Source organism: Serinus canaria, chromosome 1 (assembly GCF_022539315.1).
Source record: "Serinus canaria isolate serCan28SL12 chromosome 1, serCan2020, whole genome shotgun sequence".
In the NCBI taxonomy this organism is placed as follows: Eukaryota; Metazoa; Chordata; class Aves; order Passeriformes; family Fringillidae; genus Serinus; species Serinus canaria.
This window is the reverse complement of record NC_066313.1, coordinates 67,159,282-67,185,547: the sequence shown is the minus strand read 5'-3', so window position 1 is coordinate 67,185,547 and position 26,266 is coordinate 67,159,282. Positions and strand designations below refer to the sequence as shown.

Here is a 26,266-nt window from a genome sequence, read left to right as displayed (position 1 = left end):
TTCTTGATTGTGCAGGGGACCCTGAACAAGAACATATTGTCCAGAGAGGTTGTGTCACTCAAAGAACTTATTCAAGAACGATCTGGAAGCAATCCTATTCAATGTGCTCCAGGATGACCCTGCCAGCGTAGGGAGGTTGGGCCAGGTGACCCTTCCAACCTCACCCGTTCTGTGATCATATTAGATTAGGCTATCAGTGTTTCCAAGAAACAAAACAAGTACACGCGCATTTCAAACACCAGTCGGGAACACACAATGCTATTTCTTTTGCCCATAGAGCACTGCTTTGTCCAGCCAAGGCACCCTCACGCCAGCAGGCCCTGACACCTCTCCGGCCCCTCATACCCCCTCCTCCCGGCCCCGCCTCCCGGCAGCCCCCGCGCGCCGCCCGGCCTCGCGAGACTCTCCGCTCTCGCGACAGCGGGGCGCCGCCATCTTACCCGCTCGCTGGGGCGCTCGGTGTGTCGGGCGCTGCGGCTCAGGGCGGCGGGGGGACTCCCCGTCCCGCACCGCACCGCCCGTCCTGCACCGCACCGCCGCCGCACTCGGCCGCGCCGCCCTCCGGCGGGGGTGACCCGCGCTGCGCCCGGGACGCGCTCCCCGACAGAGGAGCGGCGAGAGTGGGGCCCGCGGAAAGCAGCCGCTGCTCGACTGGTTCCGCCCCCTCCGTGTCGCTGGGCCTCCGGCCCCTGCCAGGCGGCTTCTGCTGAACCGGGAGCCGGCGGAGAGTGCGGGGAGGCGCGGCGGGAGCCGGGGTGCCGGCCGGCGGGCGGCGCGGACCCCGCCGCCGGGGCTGCTGCTGCTGCTGTTGCTGCTGGCGGGGAGGCGGGGGGCCCGGGCCGCTCTGAATGGTGGTTAAAATGATCATAGAAAACTTCGAGGCGCTGAAATCCTGGCTCAGCAAAACCTTGGAGCCCATGTGAGTAACCGCTACCCTTCCTCGCTCTCTCGCCCCCTCGAAATAAACCTTCTTGTAGAAGATGGGGATCCGCAGGGGCGGGAAACGCGGTGCCGGCGAGTCCCGGGAGGGCATCCCGGGAGATGCCCTCTCAGCACCCTTCTTCCCCGGCCGCCGTGTGTGAGGGGCTGCGTCGTTCTTGCGCTCTCCCGCTCTCCCGTCGCCGTCCTCGGCCGGGAGGTAGGACCATCTCCCTCCAGAGGATGCAGCTTCCCCCCCTAGCGACCGCGTTCCTCCTCCCTTTGTAGCCCAGGGAGAGCGGGAGACGCTGTGTGTGCGTGTGCAGCTGGCTGTGCCCCGCGCTCAGCTCCCGGAGCGTCCTCGGTAATGAGCACGGCCCGCCGCCCTGTGCAGGGACCTTCTCCAAGAGAACTCAGGTGCCACTGGGACGTCCAGCGGGATCCTGGGATCTTCCCAGTAGCGTTTGCTACAGACTCGTCGCACATCATTCTTGGTTATTTGGAGTATTTGACGCTCTCTGGTTTCCCTTCCCCCAAATAAAAATTGCATCAGTAGAGGACTTGGGAGTAGGAACCCCCAGAGAGTAATTTGCCTGTTTGTGAATACCTGCGTGCCCTCTAAGGATAACATTTGTGTGAGTAAGTGGGGCTCTTCTGCAAATGCGTTTTTCTTCTCTTAATGGTACTTTAGTGGAGCTGAAGTGTGAACTTAGCTTTAAAGGTGTATCTTCTGGAAGTATGGTGTTTACAGATGAAAGCATGCCTTTTTTTTTTGTCATTCTGAAACACTATTTTAACATGTCCGAATTAAATTTGCTGGAGTTTGATTTGAGTTAAATGAACTAGAACTCCTGAATTCAGTCTGGTGTTAACTTTTGTGCTGAGGTGTTTGCCCACTGTAGCTTTTACTCTTGATGAGTTCAGATAGGGGAGCAAAATTTGCTTTATTGCTTCCAGGACCATTAGTTAAGTATTTGTATGTACACATGCAGTTTGTAAGGCTTATGCTGAAATAACTCGAAAAAGTTGTAAAATGCAGTGACATTTTTAGGAGAAGTTCACTTGCATTGTTCTTTTGTTTGTTTGTGGCTTTTTTTTTGAAGCGGTGGGAAGGAGGTGGTGGTTCTCCTTTATCCCATAGGGTCTAATCCAGACCACACTGAAATAGATGAACTGAGTTTACTTTCAGTGGTTTTTGAATTATGCCTGCAGCAAATTACACTGAGTGTCTTTGTTATAAAAGGTTTGACATTTAAGATTTTTTTATTTGGGTGGGGGGAAGGACATCATCTTGTAAAGCTGTAGTTTGGGGAATGTGGATTACTTTTTATCTTGGGTTGGTATAATGCAATATGTTGTGTTCTGGGGTAATAGACCTCCCTAGTCCTCTGCTGCATAATGCTCACTATTAGTTTCTGGGTGGTTTCTTGTATCAATATGTTGTTAATGGCAATCAGCAGTTTGATGTCAGTATTTTAGAATGTGCTGGTTAAGAGGCTTGGGACAGACTCAGGTTGGTCCACATTTCTTTGTTTGAATATTAAACAATGAGCTCTCTTAGCAGTAGTCAGCAGTTAAAGGGTAAAATTGAGATTTTCAGCTTTCATGATCAGTGCAATTTTTTGGTTTTTTCCCCTAAGAGGACCAGCATGTATTTGTTAGGTTAAATGTGGTGTGTGAGCAGATCAAATGTGGTTGTCGTTTTGGAGAACCGTGGAGAGCTAGGGAGATGCTGGTCTGAAGGATGATGAGTTCCTGGCATTTTTAGCTTTGGGAGGAAACAAACCAGCAGTGACTGTCATTCAGTTTTCTGCAGTGTCCTGTGTAACTGCATTGTTGAATAGATGTTAGATTTGGTGGAGTTGTATTGTCCTTTCCTGGCAGACAAATACTCCTGGAGGTGCTTTTGGTGTCAGCTATCTGAAATGTGTGACTACCAGCCGGAGCTTCTGGCTGTGTGAAAATTTCAGTGTGGAGCTACTTCTAAAGAAGTAACTGTTGCACTACTAGTACAGTGAGGTGCTAACTGCTGATCCTCTGAACGTGTTGCTGTAGCCTAGAAATTATTTTTGACTTGTCTTTTCCTGTTAACGAAACAAAAGTGCCAAGTGTTGTGTAGTAGCTCTTTCTACAAAGAGCCCTGTATCTTGCAGCTAAAGTGACCTTTAGCTGCAAGATACATGGCTTAACCTCCTAACTACACCAGGAAAGACACCACTGTATTAGGTCATTATGCAGGTGGTGTCTTGGTGGTTTTAAGGGGAGAAGTGCATTTAAGAAGAACCATGAATAAATTTTATACAAACGTGCCCAGATCTATATTTATGTGCTAGTTACCTAGAGTTGAATAGTTAGAACATGCTGCACTTTCCAAGTTGCCTTTTCCAAGGAGCTAGCCTTTTTTAATTAGGATGTATAACTTGTTCCAAAGGCCATAATACATGTACTCCTAAAACATAATGTTTCAGAATTCAAGTATCACAATAGCCACAAAAATTCTCTCTTTTTATCTTTAAACAGTTCTAAAAATGCTGACTTCTTAATATAATGAAGCAAGTGCGTTATGTAATTATATAGACTGGACAAGATATGGTTGTTGGACTGCTTTCACATGGAGTCTCTGGGAAACACTGTTCATAGACAAGAATGTTTGAAGGGGAGAAATGGTGGAGGATTTAAGATTTGGAATTTTGTTAGTGGTAGGTTTTTGGGTTGGTTTGTTTGTTTTGGACTATTCTAATGCCTTTGGCAAAGCCTTGGTGATCATCCATACAAAAAGGCCTTATGTGAGTTTTGTCTTGTTGCAGCGAGGCAGAAATTGCAAATGCTGCCATGCTGGAGCCTTTGCCCAGTCCAGCTCCGTTTAGGGGTAATAGGTTTGTAGGATCTTTCTACTGCTCTTCAAGAAGAGGCTGCTTTTGTAGTTTTGGAAGTAACTCTTCATGCAGAATTTCTAAATATACACACAGAGTCATTGCAGATACAGCCATGTAAATGTAGTACCAGTACAAATAAACTGGCAAGAGGCTTTTTGTGCTGTGGCTACTGTGTGTTTGACTAGAATTATCTTGTATATTCAACTCCAGTCAGCTCTGTAAAGAAGACATTTGTTACCAGTCATCCTCGTTGCTTGCAGGCAGTAATGAGCTAAGTTTCTCATGTTACACACTTTCTTGTTCGTGGCATGGTTTCTATCAAGTGTTGGAAAATGTTAAACTTGGAATATAACCGTCTGCCTGTCACTTCTGATTTCTGTACTAACAAGGCACTCACTGAGCCTGTCAATTGTGATGAGTTTCTTTCCTGCAAGTCCATTCCAGATACTCTATAAACTGTGTATATCCTTCTTGCTGGAATATCAGGATGTGCCTTGGCAAAGTTCCAAGTAGGGATTTCTTTAACTTTTTTTTTCTTGAATTTGTTTGAATCTCTACTTGAGAAAAAAATAGCTTTTTGTATTACTGCTCACTCACAATTTTGCTTTTAAGACATTGTAATGTTCTCCCCTTTGCCCTGATTCTCTACACTGGAAAGTTTCCTTGGTTTTAATTACTTTGTGTAAATAAATTAAATTGAAATATTTGTGGCCTGCTGAATTTTGCTTTCAATTTGATTAAGGCTCCCATATCTAATTTTTTTCCACTTCATTGTATTTATATTTTTGTGAAGGTTTGTTCCTGTGCTAAATCAAACTTGAAAGAAAGATGAAATTCCTACAACAACATTTATGCAGTGTTTAGGCATACCTCATTGAAATGGAAAGGTATTTTTCATTGGTGAATTCTGTAAGTGAATGTGGTGTTGTAATGACTTGCATCAGATGGAATAAAATGAAAATTATTTAAAGAATATTTTGAGTATATTTATCGTTGGAGTATTTTTTGGCAAGTGATCTGTGTCCTCTGGTGTTATGCTATCACTGTTCTTTGTTTGTCAAGCTTTTCAGCCCCCCCCTTTTTTTTTTGGCTTCACAGGTTACTGAGAAAAGGTTGCAAATAAAAAAAGTTTAACAGTGGTGTAAGGAATATGCTAATAAGCCAGGACATTGAAAGCATAGAAATAAGTTAAAATGAAAAACCTTGTCATTTATTTCATGTGGCACACCATCCTACCATGAGATTTCTCTGATTTTTCATGAAACTTCCTAAGAAGTTCAGAAGCAATAAGCATTTCTCTTCATTTCACTTAGTTTGTTAACACCTTGAGTGAAGCTATTTCTAACTAAGATAAATAAAGCACAAATGCACATCAGTGGTATGTAGTTTTTAACACTAGTTAATTTTCTACATCCGCTATGAAACTTGATAGTTTGTTCACCTGACTCACAGAGAGCTGCTGTGTTTGAGAAATCAAGGTTCCTAGCTTAGAGTACTGATACACTGCTAAGTTTCTGAGTAAAAATATTATGTTAGTATTAAAAGATTGGTATTATTAGGTATAATTGAAAGCAGAAAATAAAAAGGAGAAAAATGCAGGAAACCTTTTTTGTTCTTGCAGTGAATATCAACAGTGAAGTGAAGTGAAACCCCCATTGCAAGTCACAGAGACATTGTGATGAGTTTTGCTTTCTGCATGGAATGGGTTTTGGAGAGCCAGCAAGCTGACAGCTGTTCTGCCTCATGAGAGCTGTCTTGAATCTAGAGGTGGTATTCTAGGCTGCCAATTACTGGTTGCAGCTGTATGAACATGTCAGATCTGGGTATCAGAATAATTTAGAACTGATTTAATGGCATCATTAGTTTGAATAGCAGCTTTGGAGGCTGCAGCGTTCCTCAATGTGTTTCTATTGCTTTAAGTAATGTTAGAGAGGTAATTAAAGTGAGTATCATAAGAGTAGTCCTTCTCAGCCACGATAGTGTCTCAGGATAAAAGTTGGATCTTGCTGAATGAGTTTGTCATTCATTTTACTTACGGAAGTAAGTTTGCTCCATATTACTTTGTACTATAGCTTTTTATAGATTTTTTTTTTGTAACAACAGAGTGGTGCGACTGCCTGAATTAAGCTGGCTGCACTGCCCAGTAGGCCATGTACATCTTTCTGCACCCACTCAGTCCTGCAAGTAGAAAGCATTTCTCTCATCCTTGAAACACAGCCGTGTCCGCCTTGGTTAATGTCGAGAACTGAGGAGTATTTTAGCAGTCGGTCTTCAGGCAACAAAACTAGACTCTGAAATTTAGGTTATTAACTCTCAGGATCAGAGCACAGCAAATAGCGTGCACCTACATGTTATTTCCTCTACAGCAGCACCATTTGTTGCCTGGAGGACTACAGACGTGCTTCTGAGGTTTCACTGTGTTGTGGTAGTTTAAATTTGTCAGGGAACTAGTTTCAGGATTTGCAGCATCTTTTTGGGTTGTACATTAATTTTAAAACTGAAGAAAAAAATCCCCTTGTGTAGTTCCTTTCCATCTTAAAAAAGTATTGTGTGCATACAGCGTAAGCTATGTGTTAATAAGGGCTTTTGAACATAGAGCTACATGACTAATATGTTTTTGCAAACACCTTTAATATCTATTCTACATATGCTGCATATCTCATTTAATGCTAAAGTCTGTAGTTGCCTGGTGATTAAAAAAGTCAAAGTTGGTTCTCAGAACATACATTTGAAAAAAGTGAGTATTGGAAACAGGTGAAAAAGTGTTTAATGAATTGCAGAGTATTCAAATAAGAAGTAAATACTCTGCTGAGAGGTGACTCAGCCAAATTACTTTTCCTTTTTCAAATATTAATTGCAACAAAAAAAAAAAAAATTTACCCTGATAGTTACAGCTTTTCTGGTTTATCTTTATTTGAAATAGTAATTTTAAATAATGACTGCAAAGCAACATGAGGTCAGAAACATAGGTTTTTTAACTTTCCTGTGAGCTTTATTGAACTGTTCCTTCTGTGATTGAGCAAAATACTTGATTGGGAGTTGCTTTCCTTTTTGAAGCTTTTGAACCCTCATTATCTGTTGCATAGCAATTGGAGGTATCCATATAATCCTCTGAAGAACATGTAGAGATCTAGCAAGAAAATTCTTCCATCTATGCCTGTATATTCAGTACTGTTTATTAAAGTAGGATTACATGAGAAGTCTCCCTTGTTTAAGAGAGAGGAGTAGGCACTGTGTATTTTCTGGCTTAGAGAGTACAGACTACAAAAATGTATTACTAGAGGTATAAACATTTAACATTGCTAGGAGAAATGATATGTGTATATTTCTGAATATATGATATATATTCAGAAATTGGGTGTAAGAAAACATGCTATGGTGTTTAGAGGTAGCACACACTGGGATGTACTTGCTGCAGTGGAAATGAATTTCGATTGTGCCAGCTGGTGCTTGTTTGTTTGTTAAAGAAAACACAAGTGAAAACAGAAGGAGAGATTTGTGATTACAGATGTGCATTAGTGCTTGCAGTATGTTGAGGGAATGAAGATAGGGAAATCAGAGTTGAGAAATGTTTTTGTGCATGCTTCAATGAATGTGGTCATTTTTCTAGTAGCCAGGTGTTATCATAAGAATGAAGTTATGGATAAAGTTCTGTCACACTTGTAATGCACAGATTGTGTTTATGGTGAGGACTGATGTACCACACTATATTCAAGTTTAGCTAAGGATTCAAACCTGTATTTAATAACTGAAAATGTATATCATTCAGTGAGCAGTAGAATGAAATTACAAAGTTTTTGTTCATGTTTAGAGCAACTTAGAGTATTTGAAATGTGTTGGTGGTATTCTAATTTCTTCTGAGATACCAGTTAAGAATCTTTCTCTATTATCTTTCAATCTGCAAAAATATAGCAGGATACCTATATTGTATGATAAATCCTTGTGCTACACTGTATACTTGCTGCCATCAGCATGGGTGCCTTTATGCTTTTCTTTATTCTCACATTACTTGTTAACAAAACCAAGTCGATTATAAGAGCATAAAATGCAAGACAAAGAGGTTTAGAAAAACTGACAAAGCTAGCTGAAAACCAGTGAAAAATCCATGTATGCACAACAGAGACAGAGCAGGCGTATTGCATATTATTCACACACAAAGGCTGCTATTCTCTTAGAAAATACTGTTAAACTAGAGAACATAAGATCTTGTTTATCAGAAAAACTCAAGGCCCCATAATCCAAACCAGCGGATTTTGACTAAACCCGTGGATGAAGAATTTATACAGAACATTTCAGAATTAAGTTTGAATGAAAAAATGGAAGAGGAATTGCTTTTTAAAAAAGTTCCTCCTAAACAAAATTATTAAAGATTACGTTTAGAATTCTTGATAGCTATAAAGAAATTTTCAGGCAGACTTCTTTTATTCACAGTTTTGTAAACTTTAATTTCTTTTTTTCACCTTGTGAGACCTGTTAGTCCTCTCTTCCACCACTTGAGGTTGCTAGCAATTTAATTTTAACATTATCTTAAAAAAGGCATTGCAAGAGTTTGAAAAGCCATAAAGGATCATATTATAGACTTGACTGATTTATTTAAGATGCTATCTAGAGAAACAGTCTTCACATTAGTGTGGGGAAAACAGATTAATTGTGGGCTTTTTTCATGCTTTGAAGAACAGATATAGAAGATACTTGTGTTTCAAGTCAGTAGCTGAAAAAGGATGTCAGCCTCTATCTGTGTAGAGATCATTTGCTGTTTAGTTTTAAGAAATTAAAAGAAAGCACATAAAATCCTAGTGTTGGTTTGCGAAAACATTTTCATCTCACTCTGCCACAAAACTCACTGTATTCATTATTGCTTAATTAGTGTCAATTTGAAATAATTTGCCTGTTAGTATTTTTAAAAAAATAGTATTCATTAAGTAGCCAAAATTGAAAGCATGTAAATTCCTGTTGTTGTAGAAATACTCCTGTACACACTGAATGATAATTATAGTAGAATTCCGTGCAATTGTTTTGATTAGTTTATATGTGGCTGTACAGGGTGACAAATGTTGAAACATGTGCATGAGTGCACAGCAGAAAGTGATCCTGTGTTTTGCAAATTAAAAGTACATTTTCATTGAGAATATTTTCATAAGCATATCTTGGGGTTGGGTGGGAGACTTCAAGTCCTGGGGTGGACAGGATTGCTAAGATTTCCAAAGTCATCACTGCAGGGAGGATGAAAGCATTAGCTGTTCATTATTTTTAAACATCATCTGTTTGTTTGGGTTTTGGGGTTTTGTTTGTTGGTTTTGTGTGGTTTTGTGGGTTTTTTGGTTTGTTTTTTGGGGGATAATTTATGGTTTGTTTATTTTGTTACAGTCTAGGTGGCTTTCCAGAGATTTTCTGGTTTTTATCCTGCTCATGAAAGGGGAATTGCTTTAAACTGAATATGAGGCTGTTGTATAGTCAGTGCTGTAGGAACTGGAGAATTAGAATGCATTGTAGTAGTTCAGAGCAGTAGGTTTTTACCTTCTAGGTGGACTTGGGTTTGACTTGGGTTTTTTTCCTCCCCCTTTTTCTCCTTCTCCCCGCCACTTCAGTGCACATGTCATTTAAGTAAGTTTTAGTGGATTTTGAATGACAGCTGACTGTTTGTATTATTGAATGAGAACCAAATTTATGGAAATTGAAATTAAAAAAGGAAAACTGAGGATAATCATGTAAAAACTGTCTGCTCCCCACATGTCATGATGAAAACAGCGCATTATTTTCCATAGCACAATTCAGCTTGAAACTGGGAAAGTATTGAAAATCTGAAGTACCACTGAAGTTGTGTGAAGAAACAGTAATAAAAGTTAATAACTTTTCAAATGCATGGATTGAGAGGTTAGGAAATGCTGATCCATAGTGCCTGTTGAAGGCTGAGAGAGAACCTTCATTACAGACTGTGATGAATACTGTTCAACCCTGGGATTTCAGATAATCTGCTTGGCCGATTTGCTCAGGTGCTTGCAGCGTTAAGAGTCCTGCTGCTCTCACTGTAGGCGGTTTTGTCAGGCTGTGCACTGACTTGGTGCTAGGACTGTATTTTCTTCTGGATAAAGAATTGTTAGATCTGAATGGGGCAAACTAGATTTGAAAAGTTTCCGAAGAATTTTTAGTCAGCGTGCAGTCTGGTTTTTGATTAGCAGTATATATTTTCATTTTGTTCATTTAGTATCCATGGGTTCTTTTGCAATGATTGTGAGCTAACATTTCCTGTATCTATAAATAATGCAGACTAACATGGAATACAGGGGTACATCCACTAGCAGCCCAAATTGCTTTTTCAGCATGAAATTTTAGTATTGCCTGCTTTCTAAAGGATGCTGGGTTACATTTGAAGCTCTGACCTTTAACTTCAGGGGTCTCTATGCTGGGCCCAGGCTGTCTATAAGTAATGCTGACAGATTGGCTTCCTTTGCTTAGCAGATATGTTTGCATGGAGGATGTTGCTTGCTGTACTGGAGATAAGTTTCTCTGGTGAGAGAAATTAGTTGGTCTGATATATTTGCTTTGGGATTTGGCTTCTGTTGCCCGGTGTCCAAAATAATGTCATTTCAATGATCAACATTTAGATTGATAATTAATCTTCAGTATTTGAATTTTACTCATTGTGGAAGGGATTTCAAACTTATTATTCCTTTAAATGACTGTTGGACCTCTATACTAGAGCAGTATTTGTGTAACATTCATATTCAGTGCAACTCCCTGACCATAGATTGATTTTTCTTATTGGTTATTTTTGCTAGAAAGCATGTACAGTTAGGATGTATCAGTGCAGTTTTTTCTTCTTGTCATTCTTTAAAACATTAGTACAAACTTTGATGACCACCCAAATAAGTTGTCTGTATCACATGACCAGTATGCAGCCATTCAATCTTGCATTGTTTTGTGTGGCCTGAAGTCTTCCTTTGGTATATGCTAAATAAGGAGATTAAGTTGTTTAAGACCAATGTCTCACTATGTCATTAGTTACTCTTTTTGAAACATGAATGGTTTTGTGCAGTAATCTCACTTGCTTTGGCAGGCTTTACAACACCACCACAAAGTTTATTGTAGATTGCTATTTGTGAAACATTGTAAAAAAATCTGCCACTTACATTAAATAATGTTCTACTGGATGTGGATACATGGCTTACTTCATTCTAAGTTCTTTGTTTATGTGCATAAGACCATCAGCTTATATATTGAGGTGCTCTGTATTTAACTGTAGGTTGAATTAGGAATTCAGATGTGAAATGGAAAATGATGCCCTAAATTTCCCTCCATTTTCAGTATACCTCTTATGGAAATGTCTGTTACAATATATGAGTTTGGCTTTTGAAACTGAAAAAATCAGTTTCACTTTTCATAGTGTTCATAAGTAAGTAGTAATAAGAATGTTCAAAAGTGTAAGAGAATACTCAGAGGTCTGACTTTTTTTTTTTTTTTTTTTTTTTTTGTAGCATAGATCACTTCTACTGTATTACTGTATTTATTTGTAATTGGATAGACTGACTTTTCCCAGATAACAGTTACTCAGTGTTGCATTCAGAATTCTGTCTTTGGGAGTTAGGGAAGTATTCATTGTCTTTGTTTTTAATAGGAAACAGGCAGTTGAGGCTGTTTCTTATGAAACAGTTTGTTCCAGTTAGCTCTGATGTTCTCTGTGCAGTATTGTTAGGAAATATTCAAGGCAATTATTCTCTTGAAAAGGAAAGTGATGCTTAGAACTGTTATCTATCTGGACTCTGTTTTGAAAAATACACCTGAGTATTTTTCAGTTGCTTTGGCTGGAAATTATTTTGCCCTATGCATGTATTGGTCATACTAGTTTCAGACATTAATTTCTGTAATTAATTTGCTTTATTTTTTTCCTAACTAATCTATTTGCAGATGTGATGCAGATCCGTCTGCCCTAGCTAAATATGTTCTGGCTTTGGTAAAGAAGGATAAAAGTGAAAAGGAACTGAAGGCATTGTGTGTTGATCAGCTGGATGTATTTCTTCAGAAAGGTATGGGCTTTGTCATAACAATTAAGATTGAGTGAAAATTCTGTCTTGTTCAATTTATTCAAGCAATCATTTACCACAGAGTTGGGCTTTGATCTCTTTATTAGCTTTGTTACTTTGCAGAATGTAATTCAGTTTTCATAAAGTAACTTTAAAAAGCCCAGGTGTATAGGTTAGCACGCATATATTAAGTATATGTTTTGTTGGTACTCACAGAGGCACAGAATCATAGAATGGTTTGGGTTGAAAGGGGCTGTAAAGATCCTGTAGTTCAGCCCCCTGTCCTGGGCAGGGACACCTTGCACTAGACCAGGTTTATCAGGGCATGGTCTGAACTGGTCTTGAATACTTCCAGGGCTGGGGCAACCACAACTTCCCTGGGCAGGTACTGAACCTCTGTGTATATATAGGCCAGAAATATTTTTCCAGATGCTTTATTAGGAGACATTAAGTAATTCAAGAATTGAAAATTTTTGTGAAATGTTCTTCATTATTAACATGGTTTTTGACTCTGTAAATTTCCTTTTAAAACAGAAATTAGGGACACAGTATTTAAAGAAAATACTCTTTGGTTTTTTGCTGAATGCAGGTTTTGGTTGCTTGTCTGAGTTTTTTGGGTTTATTTCTTTATTAATTTTTAAAGCAAATGTTAACCATGGTTTTATATAATGTTTTTTTTTTTTTTACCCTCCTTACTTTTAGAAACTCAGATATTTGTGGAAAAACTGTTTGATGCTGTGAATACAAAAAGCTACCTACCTCCACCAGAACAGCCGTCATCAGGAAGCCTGAAAGTAGAATTTTTTCAGCACCAAGAAAAGGAGACAAAAAAGGAAGAGGTGGGCATTGATTTTAATTTACATGTACATCTTTTTCCTCATTCATGTAATTTGCTTACATGTTCAACTTCATAGTGTTTATTAGTAATAGTTATTAGCAATTTATTATATTTAATATCAATAATAATTTAAGTTTATTGATCATATTATTAATAATTCCATGACAGCATTAAAAAAAAGTCAGAAGATTTGTGCTTGGCACATTGAGCACCGCTGCACGATTTTTCTAACACAAGTGGGTGTTTCAAATGTAAACCAAGGTGGTTTTGCTGAGGCAAAGGTAAATTATTTAGTAGTGTAGGAGCTGCAGTATAACCTGCATTAGTTCTCTGGTCAAAATTGCTGTTGTAGTTGTGCTGCACTGTAATTCTCCATAAATCCAGGCTGCCATTCTAAATTGCAGTTCTCATTCCTTCAGCTACTTGATGCAGATACATCCTTTTGTCACTAGTGTTTATGTTGTTCATTGAGCCAGAAGAGTAAGTTTTTGCTTTTCAATAGCAGACCAAGTCTTCCTCTGTGAAAGTGTTCTAAGTGTGACCTGAACTAGATAAGCTGCTGATGAAAGAAAGACTTTGGTGTTGGTTGTTGAATATCCATGCTTTCTCAAATCTTCCCAAAGCCTTAATATGGTTTTTTGTCTACCTACAGTAAAAGCAGATGTATTTTCAGTGCAGAACTATAAAGATTGTTTTATCTCAAGCAGGGATTTGAATATTCCTAGAAATAGAAATAAACATGTTATGAAGATTCTCCAATTATTTTAGAGACTAAAATATTTAATTTCAGTGTTACTGCTGATTGCTCAGTGTTCGGAGATTTGTTTTTATTTGGTTATGCAGAAGTCTGCATTTTAGTGTACTCATGTTTTGATCTAATATATATGCTTTAAATTCAGATTGTTAAAGAGGAAGAGCGAGAGAAAAAGTTCTCTAGAAGATTAAATCACAGCCCTCCTCAGTCAAGTTCTCGCTACAGAGACACCAGGTAAAAATTTTTCTTTAACCCCTTGTATTATATCAGTAATCAGATGGATTTGAGTTTTTTACTGAATTAAATACTTTGTTTCTGTATTGTCATCTAATAAGCCTGAAAAGAAGGCTTCTTTTGCTTTCACGCATATGTAGTTAAGTGGTGAGAGTGTGTCAGTGTAACCTGTGTCTCAAGGTGTGCACAGCTATTATCCTTGGAGTTATAGGAATAATTCTGTTGTTAGATTTGTGGTTTATATTGCAGTATTTATTCTGCTTGATATTGAGTTTGAATTTTGATTTAGAAGCGTTCCCTTTAATAAGTCTTGGTGTTTCCAACTTGGGAAATATGCAGTGTTGGGCAGAAACAGAAATTTATATATGTTCTAAAATCTTAGTATGGTAAAAATAAAATGAAAAAGCAAAATTAATTTTAAAATCCTTCTGAGAAGAAAGGAGTAGCCATAAGTTATGTGCAATTGGTAGCTCTTCTCTAAGCCTAAAGTTTGTTAAAGTTTCTTTAAGTTTTTAAGTAGTTAAGATTTCAAATTATGGCTTCATAAGTCTTGTAATTAAGCTCTAATATTTCATGTTTAGAAGCCGTGATGAAAGGAAAAAAGATGAACGTTCTCGCAAGAGGGATTATGACCGAAATCCTCCCAGAAGAGATTCCTACAGGGATCGATACAACAGACGGAGGGGGAGGAGTCGGAGCTACAGCAGGAGTCGAAGTAGGAGTTGGAGCAAAGAGAGGTTGCGGGACCGTGATCGAGACCGGAGCAGAAGCCGGAGCAGAACGCGAAGCAGAGGTACCAACAGTTGGTCTCTAAAATACGGTGAATGTTTTCTACAAAATTTAGAAACTAAACTTGAAAACTGTGTTCAGAATGTACTAGAATTTCCTCTATTGTTCTTGTTCCTTTATTCACATTTAGCTTTGTTTTCTGTGGAAATGAGGCTTTTGTGATTGTGTTCTCAGGCTTGTTTTCCTCCCTTACCCTCTGATCTTCTTTAATATGTTTGTATTGAGGTGGCTGTGCTGGCCACTTTTAAGCATTGTTGCACGAGAGGCAGAAAAATACAAGTTATTTCCATTTCATTAAGTTTTAGGAAACTCAGAATCTGGTTTAGGGAGATAGAGAAATTAATATAGATCTGTTGATCTAAAAGGTGGAACTGGCAGAGAAATTGACTGTTTGGCAGTAAATGACTTGTCTAGCAGAACAGTACAGCTCAGTTCTCATGGTCTTGTCCCCTCTTTAGTGTCATAGGTGAAGGGCTGAAATTGTTACAATAAATACTTGCATTTGTGCACATATCGATAGGACTTAAGGCTTCAGTACAATAGTTAGTTGAATTAAACTTTGAAAAGGGGACTGCTTTTTCAGCTGAAAAGAGTGGTTTTTTTCCCTCAGTATTTTTTAATGGTAAATTGGAAAAGACCTGTGAAACTGATTTTATATCTTTGTCCTGTCTTTGACGATGTACAGGTAAAAAACAGTCTGGTAGAACTCTCCTGTGTATTTTTTTTTTCTCTGTAAAACAGACCTTGGTAACTCAGCCTTAAAACTAGGAATGCAGATTTCTGGAAAATATGAGAGCAGATATTTTCCAGACAACTTATTAACAAGCAAATTAAATGACATGCAGCAGTTTACCTGAAGGATTACAACATGATTAAATCTTAATTTAAGGATTATTTACACAAACTGAAATGACAGTACCTTATGGACAGTATTTTATAGTGAAAGCTTTGTTTCTTAGAACATGAAGAAAAGCCTGCTTTACCCACACTGATGAGCCATCTTTAAGACATTTCATATTGTTCCTTTATTGTGGAGTTATTTAAGTCTATTCAATTCTCTCATGACCTAACTAGTCTGTCTTAATTGGGATGCTTTTTATTTGGTGGTAATACTAGAAAATGAAGAGAATAGTTAGTATGTATTCAGAATAAAAGGTCATTTTACTTGCTGTATCTGCCCAGGAGTGTTCCACACATGTCAAGCATTATTATTTCACCTATTAAGGCAAAGCTTTGCATGCAATAAATACATGCATTTGAGTGCAGCAGAAAATGAAGATCAACAAAATGAGGACACAACAATAACATTGTCTTGAAACATTAAAGATTTGTAACTTTTATAGTATTTTCAAACCATGGTTACCTTTTTCTTGCCATTGCTTCCCTTTATTCAAAAAAACTTTATATCTGAAGTTCTTGCATGGATCATTAAAGAAGATGTACTCTGCCTGAAGTTAAATACGGTATCTGCTCTACTGTGGATATATCTGTTACTAAAATTGCCCTGGGACTGACTATGTACTTCACAGATTATTATTTTTCTGATTAAACCTTTAGAATGCAGAATCATGGAATAGCTGAGGTTAGTGGAGACCTCTGAAAGTGGTGTAGTCTAACACCCTTTATCAAAACAAATAAACTGGAGCAGATTGCTTAGGACCAGCTGGGTTATAAAAAACTCTAAGGGTGGAGACTCCATAGGCACTTTGGGCAACCTGTAAAACATTTCAATTATTGGGTATATGTATTGAGTTGATGTGGAATAAAGATATTTAGAGAGAAGTGGCTGTTTCTGGTGAAAAGGTAGATAAGGAATTATCCAGTATAATTTTTATTTTTATTTTTTTGTTACAGAAAGGGATTTAGGAAAGCCAAAATATGACATGGATAGAACAGATCCATTAGAGAACAATTATACTCCGGTTTCTTCTGTGACAAATATTTCATCTGGCCACTACCCTGTCCCTACACTGAGCAGTACTATTACTGTTATTGCTCCTGCTCATCATGGAAATAACACTACTGAAAGTTGGTCAGAGTTCCATGAAGAGCAGCTGGACCACAACTCCTATGGAAGACCTCCGCTGCCAAAGAAACGCTGTAGAGATTATGATGGTAAGTACATTTTAATTTTTTAATTGCCTCCTGCAGTTATGATTGCCCCATTTCTGAAAAGATTGAGGTATTTCACCCTTCTTTTTCTGATCTTCTCTACTATAGTCAGGTTTTTCTATTGCTCACTTCTTGGTTGCAAATTTTACCATGTTACCACTTCTTACTGACTTCAGACAGATGGCTCTTTTAGTGTTTGTCTATTTTTTTACTTGCTAGTATTATTTTGTATTAATTAAAAATAGTATATTAAAAAAATCAATTTTTACCCAGGTTTTCTGTCTTAGGTCATGTTCCAACCAAATACTGTATGTGGTGGTTTTGACAATGGTTGGCACCTTGCTGATCTCATCCTGTTTCATTCTGTCCTATCTAACAGACAATTTTTAACTAGAAAGGTCCAGAGCTGAAACTTCCCAGGCTCATTTCTTTCTGTGTAGGTGTTTCTTAAAACTGGCTAGGTTTTCACTTATCTGTGTCTTAAGCTTTCATTTTAAATGTCTTGTGACAAAATACACACAAGAGGCTGCTTCAGCTGGCAGTGCCTTACCTAAACTCAGCCGGTCAACCTGAGAGCTCTGGAGGATTGAAATCTTCCTGTAAAGTTGCTTCTGAGGGATTTTTTTGTTGTTCTATTGCATACCACAGTGAGGAGTTTAAGTTCTAGGCCAGTTTACATTCAGAACTCTTATTAGAAAATTTTTTTAAGTAAAAAAAAAAAAAAATGGGAAACTGAGCTTTCAAGTATTGGCAGAATTGTACTGACGAAGAATAGCTTTGCCAGTGTACATGACAGCAATATGGAGCAGGTGGAATTGTGAATGTGTCATTTTGTTTTGAAATTTTCTCTCTTCAGTGGCTACATGTTCCATCATACCACTCTTCCTATCTGCACTTTCAAATTTTCAACTTTACCCTCTGAAAAATGTTTTTGTTCAACATTTCAATTTAATGTGCTCTGTAACTCTTCCTGAAGATGAGGTAATACATACTGCTTCCCCACATCATGTTTTGAGGAAGTGGGCACTCCTCTTTCTTCCTATTTACCAGAAGGTGTTTCAGCCTTTTCCCTGTATTGCACTGACTGGTGTTTTGGTGTTGTTTCTGTGGACACTGTTGCTAAACAGATAATAATAGAACAGTCTGGGCTAGAAAGGCCCTATTAAGGTCATCTAGTCTGGCATCCCTGCAATAGGCATGGTCATCTTCAGCGAGATCTTGTTGCTCAGAGCCCATTCCAATATGACCTTAAATGTTTCCAGGCATGGGGCATCCACAGCTTTTCTGGGCAGCCTCTTCCACTGTTTAACCATCCTCATTATAATAATTTCTTTTTCTTACATTTGCTTTGAATCTACCATGTTTTAGTTTAAAACTGTGACCCCTGGTCCTATCACTTCATGTCCCACCAAAAAGTGTGAAGTATAAAGGCTGCAGTGAGTACTTGAATTCACTGTGCTGAGCCTTCTTTCCTGCAGTCTGAACAGCTTAATTCTCAGCCCTTCCTCATAAGAGAGGTGCTTCAGGCTTTTGGTGGTTTTTGTGACCCTCCTCTGACCTCCTTCTATATTTGACTTGTGCGTAAAAAAAAAAAAAAAGTGAATGTGTATTCATTTTTATTTATATATATTTAATGCTTAGAAGTGCATATGTTATATGTAAATAAGAAATTTTGCTCTTATGTAACCACATTCAACTATGGCAAATGTTTTTAATGTTTCCTGAAACAATTGCAAAAGAGGAAAAAAAGGGTAAATTTGCTCATGTTGGAATTTCATAATACTAACTTCTGACTTTTAATTGGGGTTTCTCAATCCTAACATCTGCACTTTTTGCTTAGAAACAAATTGATTTTATTAATATGATGACATCTAGAGTTCATTCTTTGCTTTCACCATTTGTTATAATACAGTGCAGAATTAGTTCTTTAAGAGCAATTAAACACTTTTGTCCTAGCAAGTTTCTGCAATTACTGTGTGTGCTGACTGTTAGGAATAAAATTAAACAATTTCATTTTCTAATCTAAGCTTCTGCTCTTAATTTACAAACTGCCATATTACACATTGAATGTCTTCCTGAATTGAGCTGCAGCTGAATACTAACATCAGTTCTTTTTGATGTTTCAGAGAAGGGTTTCTGTATGAGAGGAGACATGTGCCCTTTTGATCATGGAAGCGATCCAGTAGTGGTAGAAGATGTGAATCTTCCTGGCATTCTGCCTTTTCCAGCACAACCCCCTGTTGTCGAAGGACCACCTCCTCCTGGACTTCCTCCCCCTCCACCAATTCTCAGTCCTCCTCCTGTTAACCTTAGACCTCCAGTACCACCACCAGGCCCCTTACCACCTAGCCTTCCACCTGTAACAGGTAATTTAAAAAGATTAAACCCTGGGGTTTTTTTTATAGGAAAGCCTGGATCTTACTTGAATTGTATGCAGTGCAAAAAGCCTTTTTGAAGAATCCCAGCTGTATTATGTAAAGTTGAACAGTGCTCTACTATGGCATAGCTTACCTCAAAATTATTCTGTCTGATGATAATTGTTGCAGAGTTGGTTATTGTAAAATGCTGCATGCTAAATGTGACTACTCTTTTATATGGAATAATATTTTCATTGTTTTTAAGCAAAAGCATGACATGGCAAAATTCAGTTCCTTGAGTATTATAGGAGAAGTTGTCCGAAATTGACTACTGTCAAAGAAGGGAAAATCCTGGAAACAACTGATCCTTACTGTTTCATTCTAGTAATAGAAGTAAAAATAATTCATGACCACATCAAATTTATGTCTGAAAATACCATTTGAGGTTTATTTTAAAACTAAACTTGTAAAGTAAGAAAAAGTCTCAGTTTTGTTTACTGTTTCACTGGAAAGTACTTCAACTGAAGCAATAAGAATTACATTAAAACTTATGTACCTGGCTGTCATTTATAAAGTAGTTAAAGTTTAGTGCTCAGCTGCCTTGTGTGGTTTAAAAGCTGTTATGTTAGTTTTATGGGATTATTCCTTGGTCTGTTTTTTTCCCTAACTTTCATGTGCCAATTCGTAAAATTATTCAGGAGTAGTTGATATTTGATATTGCTTAGGAGTTTCTTAAACTGTTTAAATTTCCTGTTGGTAGCATATTGAAGAACGATATGAATGAATGTATTTATTTCAGTTAATACAGAATGTAACTTCCTCTGGTTTGGGCAGTGTTCTGCCTTACATGCTGTTTTCAGATCTGGTTCACAAGTTCAGATATATCACTTTATAACTTTTTCCAAAACCTACTCTTGTCAATGATTAAACTGAAGATCAGGCTTGACTGCTTGGCTTTGAAAGAGTCACATTACCTGTTTAAAAAAAAAGTCAAACCAATCAAATTTTAAGAAGAGTTCCATTAGAGTTGAAGGTTTCTTCTTGAGTCTTTAGAAAAAAAATTTCAGTTAAGTTAGTTATTGTCATCATAGCATATTTTTGTAATATTAAAAATACTTTTTTACTTCAAAAATAGAATTTGTTTCTTTGATTGGCTTTTATTGAGTTTTCAAGTGCTTCATTTGGTAAAGATGAATACTGGTCTAGCAATTAAATTTTACTTGTAGAAAGAAGGTGTTTGGAAAAATGTTAAATGATTCAAATGCTTTTCTGTCTAATCCAAGTTCTGAGTCATTTGTGTTGGGGGTGGTTTCATGTGAATTTGTGGTACAGCATCAAGTCTGCTGGTGTGCTCTCTCAGCCCTTTTTTCTTAAATAACCTTAAAAGCACTTTAGATCAGTTTCCTTATGAGGGGAGTGTAATGAAAGTGTAGTGGATAATAAATGAATGCAGCATTTTCCTTTGTTTTTGACAGGACCACCCCCTCCCCTTCCACCATTGCAGCCTGCTGGCATGGATGCCCCCCCAAACTCAGCAACCAGCTCAGTTCCTACTGTTGTTACCACGGGTATTCATCACCAGCCGCCTCCTGCTCCACCCTCTCTTTTTACAGCAGGTGTAGTACTGAGGCTTTGCCCACAAGGTTTGCTAAATAGAATAACATTGATTCATATTATACTGTACTTTATAGAGATTATAATGTCATAGTTCGGGAGAATAAGTTTGTGTTGTATAGATTATGACAGTAAATTAACATTCTTCTTTTCAGACTTAGTTCAAGACTTAAAGCAAAATTTGCATATGAAGTGTGAATTTTGACTGGAGAGTAATATTTTCATTGTGTTAAAGCAGAAAACTTGGCATGATGGTTTTTTATGATAGTAGTTATACAACTCTTTTATTGTAATTCTATCTTGTAATTAAATTAAATATTATATCTGAAACCTTAAGGATTTTAACTGCAATTTATTTTAATTAGACAATTTCTTTGTTACCAGAAACGTATGACACAGATGGCTATAATCCAGAAGCTCCAAGTATAACAAATACTTCAAGACCTATGTATAGACATAGAGTACATGCCCAAAGACCAAATTTGATAGGACTCACATCAGGTGATATGGATCTACCACCCAGAGGTATGCTCTCAAAGCTATACTGAGTTTAGCTGATTTTCTTACATTAATGCAGGTTGAGGAACTTTGCAGAGAAAATCTTCTGGAATTAAGAGATGTTTAGCTGAATAGAGAACTATGTCTGTAATTGCTTTGTGTGTGCATTATTGCAGGTAGAATGAAATATCTCACTAGAGTATTGCACAGTTTACCTTTAGCTGTACTAACTGGTCACTTTGTATATCTTTTGTACAGAAAAATGTTAATGTTTCTATGGTAGAATCTCAGGATGATTTTTGCCTATAGAGGAGGGAGTCATTTTTATCTGGTAGCAGTTTTATGCACGAATAATCTTAACCTCACAGTTCCTGTGGCCCTGAGAAGCAGCAGCAGCAGCACACAAAATAAGAATGGAAAAGAGATAAAACCATTTTTAATGTGGTTTTTATTTGCATTTGTATGTATTTCTATTTAATCTTACTATGTTTCTGTTGGTGTATTTTCAGTGAGGAGTCCCCCAGTGTGATTCCTGTTCTTCAGCAAAAGTGACTCCTTTCCCAGTCCATCCATTAATCTTGCTCCTAGGTGTTATTGCCCTGGAGTACTGTGCATTTCCTATCATGACCATTTTTGTGTGTGCCATCTAATAGTAGAATGGAGGTGTTAGCTGGAGTGGTGTGAGCCTCAGAGCATTGCATGGGACATTGTGAATCATTGTGAATCAGAGCACAGTCATCTCGAGGCAGATGCCTTCTGTCACACCTCTTTTGTTTTCTGTATGTGTGATGTTACTGTGACAAAAATGAGTGCTATTAGGTATTTTGATCTGTCTAAACATCTGTTGATAGTTAAGAAGTCTGTGACCAAGATTTGATTCAGTCAGAACAAGAATCATAGTAATTTCCAAATAAACAATTGTGCTTTTCAGTGCAAAATCAGTGTGAGCAGAATATTTTTTTACAAACAAATGCACAGAAAATAAATTATAAAAAAGTAAAATCTTCTCATCTATTTACAGAAAAACCTCCTAATAAAAGTAGTATGAGAATAGTGGTAGATGCTGAATCCAGGAAAAGAACAATTGGTGCAGGGGATGGTGGAGTTCCTACAAAGAAGACTTGGTTTGACAAGTGAGTGACTGTTAACACAGTGTTGACTTAAGAGCTGGAATTTGATTACCTGCTTTACTGTAATCTGACACACACACACACACACATATATATATATATATGTATATAAAAATTGCAAGTGAAACTGAGTACATTGATGGTACTAAAGTAAGTCATACTACAGTGCGAGCTGTATTTATTCGACTGTCTTCTATCAAAGGTAGTATACAGATAGATGAAGTTGCTTTGGATGATACTAAGATCTGTTCCTTGAAATTTGGCATGATAGAAGAAACAGGGATGTTGCAGTGTGATGGTTGTTAGAGATGATTGATTTTAGTTGTGAAATGTGAATTTTATCACTGCTATTTTGTTTTGAGTTGCCAGGTATGTTACTGAGAAAAAAACAGAGGGTGCAAGGTTGGAAGGGATTTTAAGAGATTGCTGGGAGTGAGGAAATCCTTGAAGTAATAGTTGAAACAGTAGTGGGGAAGTTTCATGGAATAGCTAAGAAACAGTTTTTGGAAAGAAGCAATGTAAAAGTCAGGAATTACACTGACATGAGCAAATAAATATGAATTACTTCACAGATTTATGTGCTTGGGTATGCTCAGAATATCAGTGGGGAAGATAGCAATTGAATGGGTGTGTGTCCTGTTCTCTCCTTCACTCTTCTAAAACTGCATTATTTTTTAATTATTTTCTGCAGATCTTTGTGTCTCATACACACATGCTTCTGTACAAGCATATACAATTTAACATTGTGTTTGCTAGTTTGCTATGGATTTCTGGCTTGATTTTTTATTTGTTGCAGGCAAAATTTTAACAGAACAAATAGTCCAGGTTTCCAGAAGAAAGTGCAGTTTGGAAATGAAAATACAAAACTTGAATTGAGAAAAGTTCCCCCAGAACTTAACAACATCAGCAAACTTAATGAGCACTTCAGTAAGTTTGGAAACTTAGTCAACTTGCAGGTAAGAGTCAACCATTTCTCACCCATTTTATCAAGTTTGGGTATGCTCTCATAAATGGTCTGTATATTCAGAGATAAATTGTAAATACAGAAAACCTGCATTTCTCATCCAGAAAGCAGTCCCTGTGACATAATTGCTTTCTATGATAATGACGGTTTGTCCCTTAAAATTACTTTGTGATTTATTGGAGTCACCCAATAAGCAACTGAAGAGAGAGGAAAGCAGTGAAAGAACTAGAGCCTGACTTAAGCTGGTGTTACATATTGCAGGCTGCACGTGTAATGTCAGTATTTCATACCCACTCTCTAAGCTACATGGTGTGACCTTTCACTGTGCTTCATTATCAACAAGTTTCAGGTGCTGCCCTGCATTTTCTAAATCCTTTCTTGTTTGCACTGAGGGCTGGAATGAAGAAGTGCGGCAGTATTTTTGTACATACTGATACAGTACAGAATAAACACTCTGTGCCTGTCTGAACACTGGAGGGATTTTAAATCTCTCTTAATTGCTATTAAATATTTCTTAAGCGTTTCTGTAGTTTACCTAAGAATATGGGTGTATTAACAGGCAATATTATTCATTAAGGCAAATAAATAATTCATGGATGTGTATGGAGAGACAGATATGTATATGGGGATTGCAAGCTATGCTCCTCTTGCAAAGAGTATTTATGGTCTTGGCTTTTGAAACTAAAATGATGTGTTAATGCTCAATGGAGGGAAATCAAAATGAACTTTGCTGTCTAGCTCTAATGTTAGATAGGACATTTACTATCTGACTCCTGCATTTTTCATAGTAATTTTCTTTACTTTGCTGAGTCTTCCTTTTGTCTTTCAAACAACTGCTCATATTTGCAGACCAATACTGGTTGACTGTGGGTTTTGCTTTACTTTGTTAGTTTGAGGTTTTTTAAACTACTCTTAAAGTTTGTTAGCATGAGCTCAAGGTTGATTTTGACAGCAGGCCTTTCAAATGGGCTCATGAATGGGAAGTATTTATCTAATGACATATATTGGGATTGGGTGTAAACTGTAAGCTTCTAAGCCTAAAAGCTAATGATTTAATGATAATTTTGACACAAATGAGAATCCTCTATGTGGTAAGTTTTTTTCTTCTGTTTTAAATCTTAGGTTGCATATCAGGGTGATCCAGAAGGTGCCCTTATTCAGTTTGCCACCCATGAGGAAGCAAAGAAAGCTATATCAAGTACAGAAGCAGTATTAAATAATCGTTTTATTAAAGTTTATTGGCATCGAGAAGGCAGCGCACCGCAAATCCAGACTACCACACAGAAGGTAGAGGATCTAAGTCTGTTGTAGAATATTATGTAAAAAAGAATCTTCAAAACATTTTTAAGAGACTTTATATCAAGTAAACTAAGTCCCTTTGAAGTAATGACTACTTCATGTAATTAATTTCCAAAAGTCACTATTCAGTTGTAAATTCTTTGACCTGATATACAATGTTCAGCAGTTGATTAGAAAGATGAGACCAAAGGTATTTAAGGAAAGCCCTTCTGTGACCTTTTGTGTATTCCACTCTGTTATCATGTCAAGCAAGATTTGATGAAGCTCTCTGCTGAATAACATCTATTTTGCTTTAATTAATATAGGCTTTTTTCTTTCTTTTGGTGAGCAGCAGAGTTATATTTCTTTTCATGAAAGGTGATCTCCATTTTCTTTCATGAAGTTCTGGTCTTTCCCTTTCCCCTTCCCTTCCTGTTGAGCATGTGTATTGTACAAAGTAACAGAAGAATTTGATTTACACATAAGTGCCTCTGTGTATACACATGTAGATATAAGGACTTGCAAACAATAGTGGAAAAGAACTGCATACTGTGTCTAACTTTCTAGGAAGGGATCAGGGATGTTTTTAAGTAGGGAGGTAGTTGCTGATCTCTATGATATCCAGGGATAGAATGTCTGGGAATGGATTGGAGTTGTATCACAAGAGGTCCAGAGTGGGCATGAAGCATTTCTTTGCTGAGAGGGTGGTCAGACAATGAAACAAGTTTTCTAGATAGGTGGCTGATGGCCCCAAGCCTGTCACTCTTTTAAAAAGGTATTTGGACAGTATTCTGAACAATGTGCTTAAACTTTAGTCAACCCTGAAGTGACCAGACAGTTGGACTAGATGATTGTTGCAGGTCCTTTACAACTGAAATGCTATGATCTGCATTTTTTTATTGAATTGCAGAGGCACATTTGGAAGTTGTCATGTTCGTAGCCGCATTGGCAACATTAAAAAAATTAAACAGCAATTACTGCTGTGAAGGGTAGATTTGTAACCTGTGTCAGGCCAAATCAGACTTGTCAGCAGTACAGCAGTGGCTGTACTCAAGCAGAAGAGGAGCTTTGGGTTTGCCATTGCTCTCTGGGTTATTGAGTTGAGTCTTCTCAGTTAGTGGCTGGTGTAGCAAGTCCTTCAAAATATCTGTGTATCCTGCTCTATTGAATTTGCCATCAGTGTGGAACAGCACATTCTGCACTTCAAAAATATGAGACAGGCTCTGTAGAAGAAATGGGCACTTAACTATATATGCTGATTTAATATGTGAATGACTTAAGTAAGGGGATTCTTTCAATTGCTACTCTGAGTTGAGAATTCCTACTTTCTCTTGATGGTGTGTGTCATCATCATTTAGAATCAGTGACCTGATTTTCCATGGCAATCCTGCTGTACAGGATTTTAACAGGTTTCTTTCTCTCCTTCTTTGTAAGAAATGCCCTGATTTTTATCTTCAGAAATTCGGTTTTAATGGCATCTATCTCACCGTCTTCCCTGTTGTTATCCTTTAGATTTTATCAATATCCTTAATGCTTTGTCTAAAGTAGTTCTGCTCAAAATGGGTATTTATTTTTTAAGGTTGGTTTTCATCTCAGCCAGAAGAGGGCAGTGGAGTACATCATTTGCATTTCTCTTATTCAAACGATAGCTTGGACTGTGCTATTGGCTTATTTGCTGATTATGCTGTTCAGATTATTATTGGAGTATTAGCTCTATATTTCCAAACAAACATTCGATCTATATAGTTCTTATTTATAGTAGTCCCATAATTTTTAGTGGTGTTAACACCTTGCAATCACACCACCTTTAGCAAGTCAACTTTGTTGGTTTAAGAATGAATTCCCCTTAGTCCTGGGGACAGTATTAGATGTTTCTGCCTCAC

At 37.7% G+C, this 26,266-nt stretch overlaps 1 protein-coding gene across 3 annotated transcripts in view; it reads left to right on the top strand.

The window, feature by feature from the left end:
* The first annotated feature begins 431 nt into the window (after positions 1-431).
* Positions 432-26,266, top strand: part of RBM26 (RNA binding motif protein 26) — a 48,607-nt gene continuing 22,772 nt past the window's right edge. The window contains exons 1-12 of one of the 3 annotated variants that reach the window (XM_009085295.4): positions 432-919; positions 11,700-11,818; positions 12,518-12,654; positions 13,553-13,641; positions 14,223-14,434; positions 16,285-16,545; positions 18,669-18,908; positions 20,375-20,515; positions 20,898-21,038; positions 22,033-22,144; positions 22,938-23,097; positions 24,228-24,392. In XM_009085295.4, coding sequence (XP_009083543.1) covers positions 849-919; positions 11,700-11,818; positions 12,518-12,654; positions 13,553-13,641; positions 14,223-14,434; positions 16,285-16,545; positions 18,669-18,908; positions 20,375-20,515; positions 20,898-21,038; positions 22,033-22,144; positions 22,938-23,097; positions 24,228-24,392 — 1,848 coding nt within the window. In that variant the 5' untranslated portion in view covers positions 432-848. Of the gene's footprint in view, positions 920-11,699; positions 11,819-12,517; positions 12,655-13,552; positions 13,642-14,222; positions 14,435-16,284; positions 16,546-18,668; positions 18,909-20,374; positions 20,543-20,897; positions 21,039-22,032; positions 22,145-22,937; positions 23,098-24,227; positions 24,393-26,266 lie in introns of all 3 variants that reach the window. The other 2 variants (XM_018908772.3, XM_018908773.3) reach the window with 2 other exon arrangements.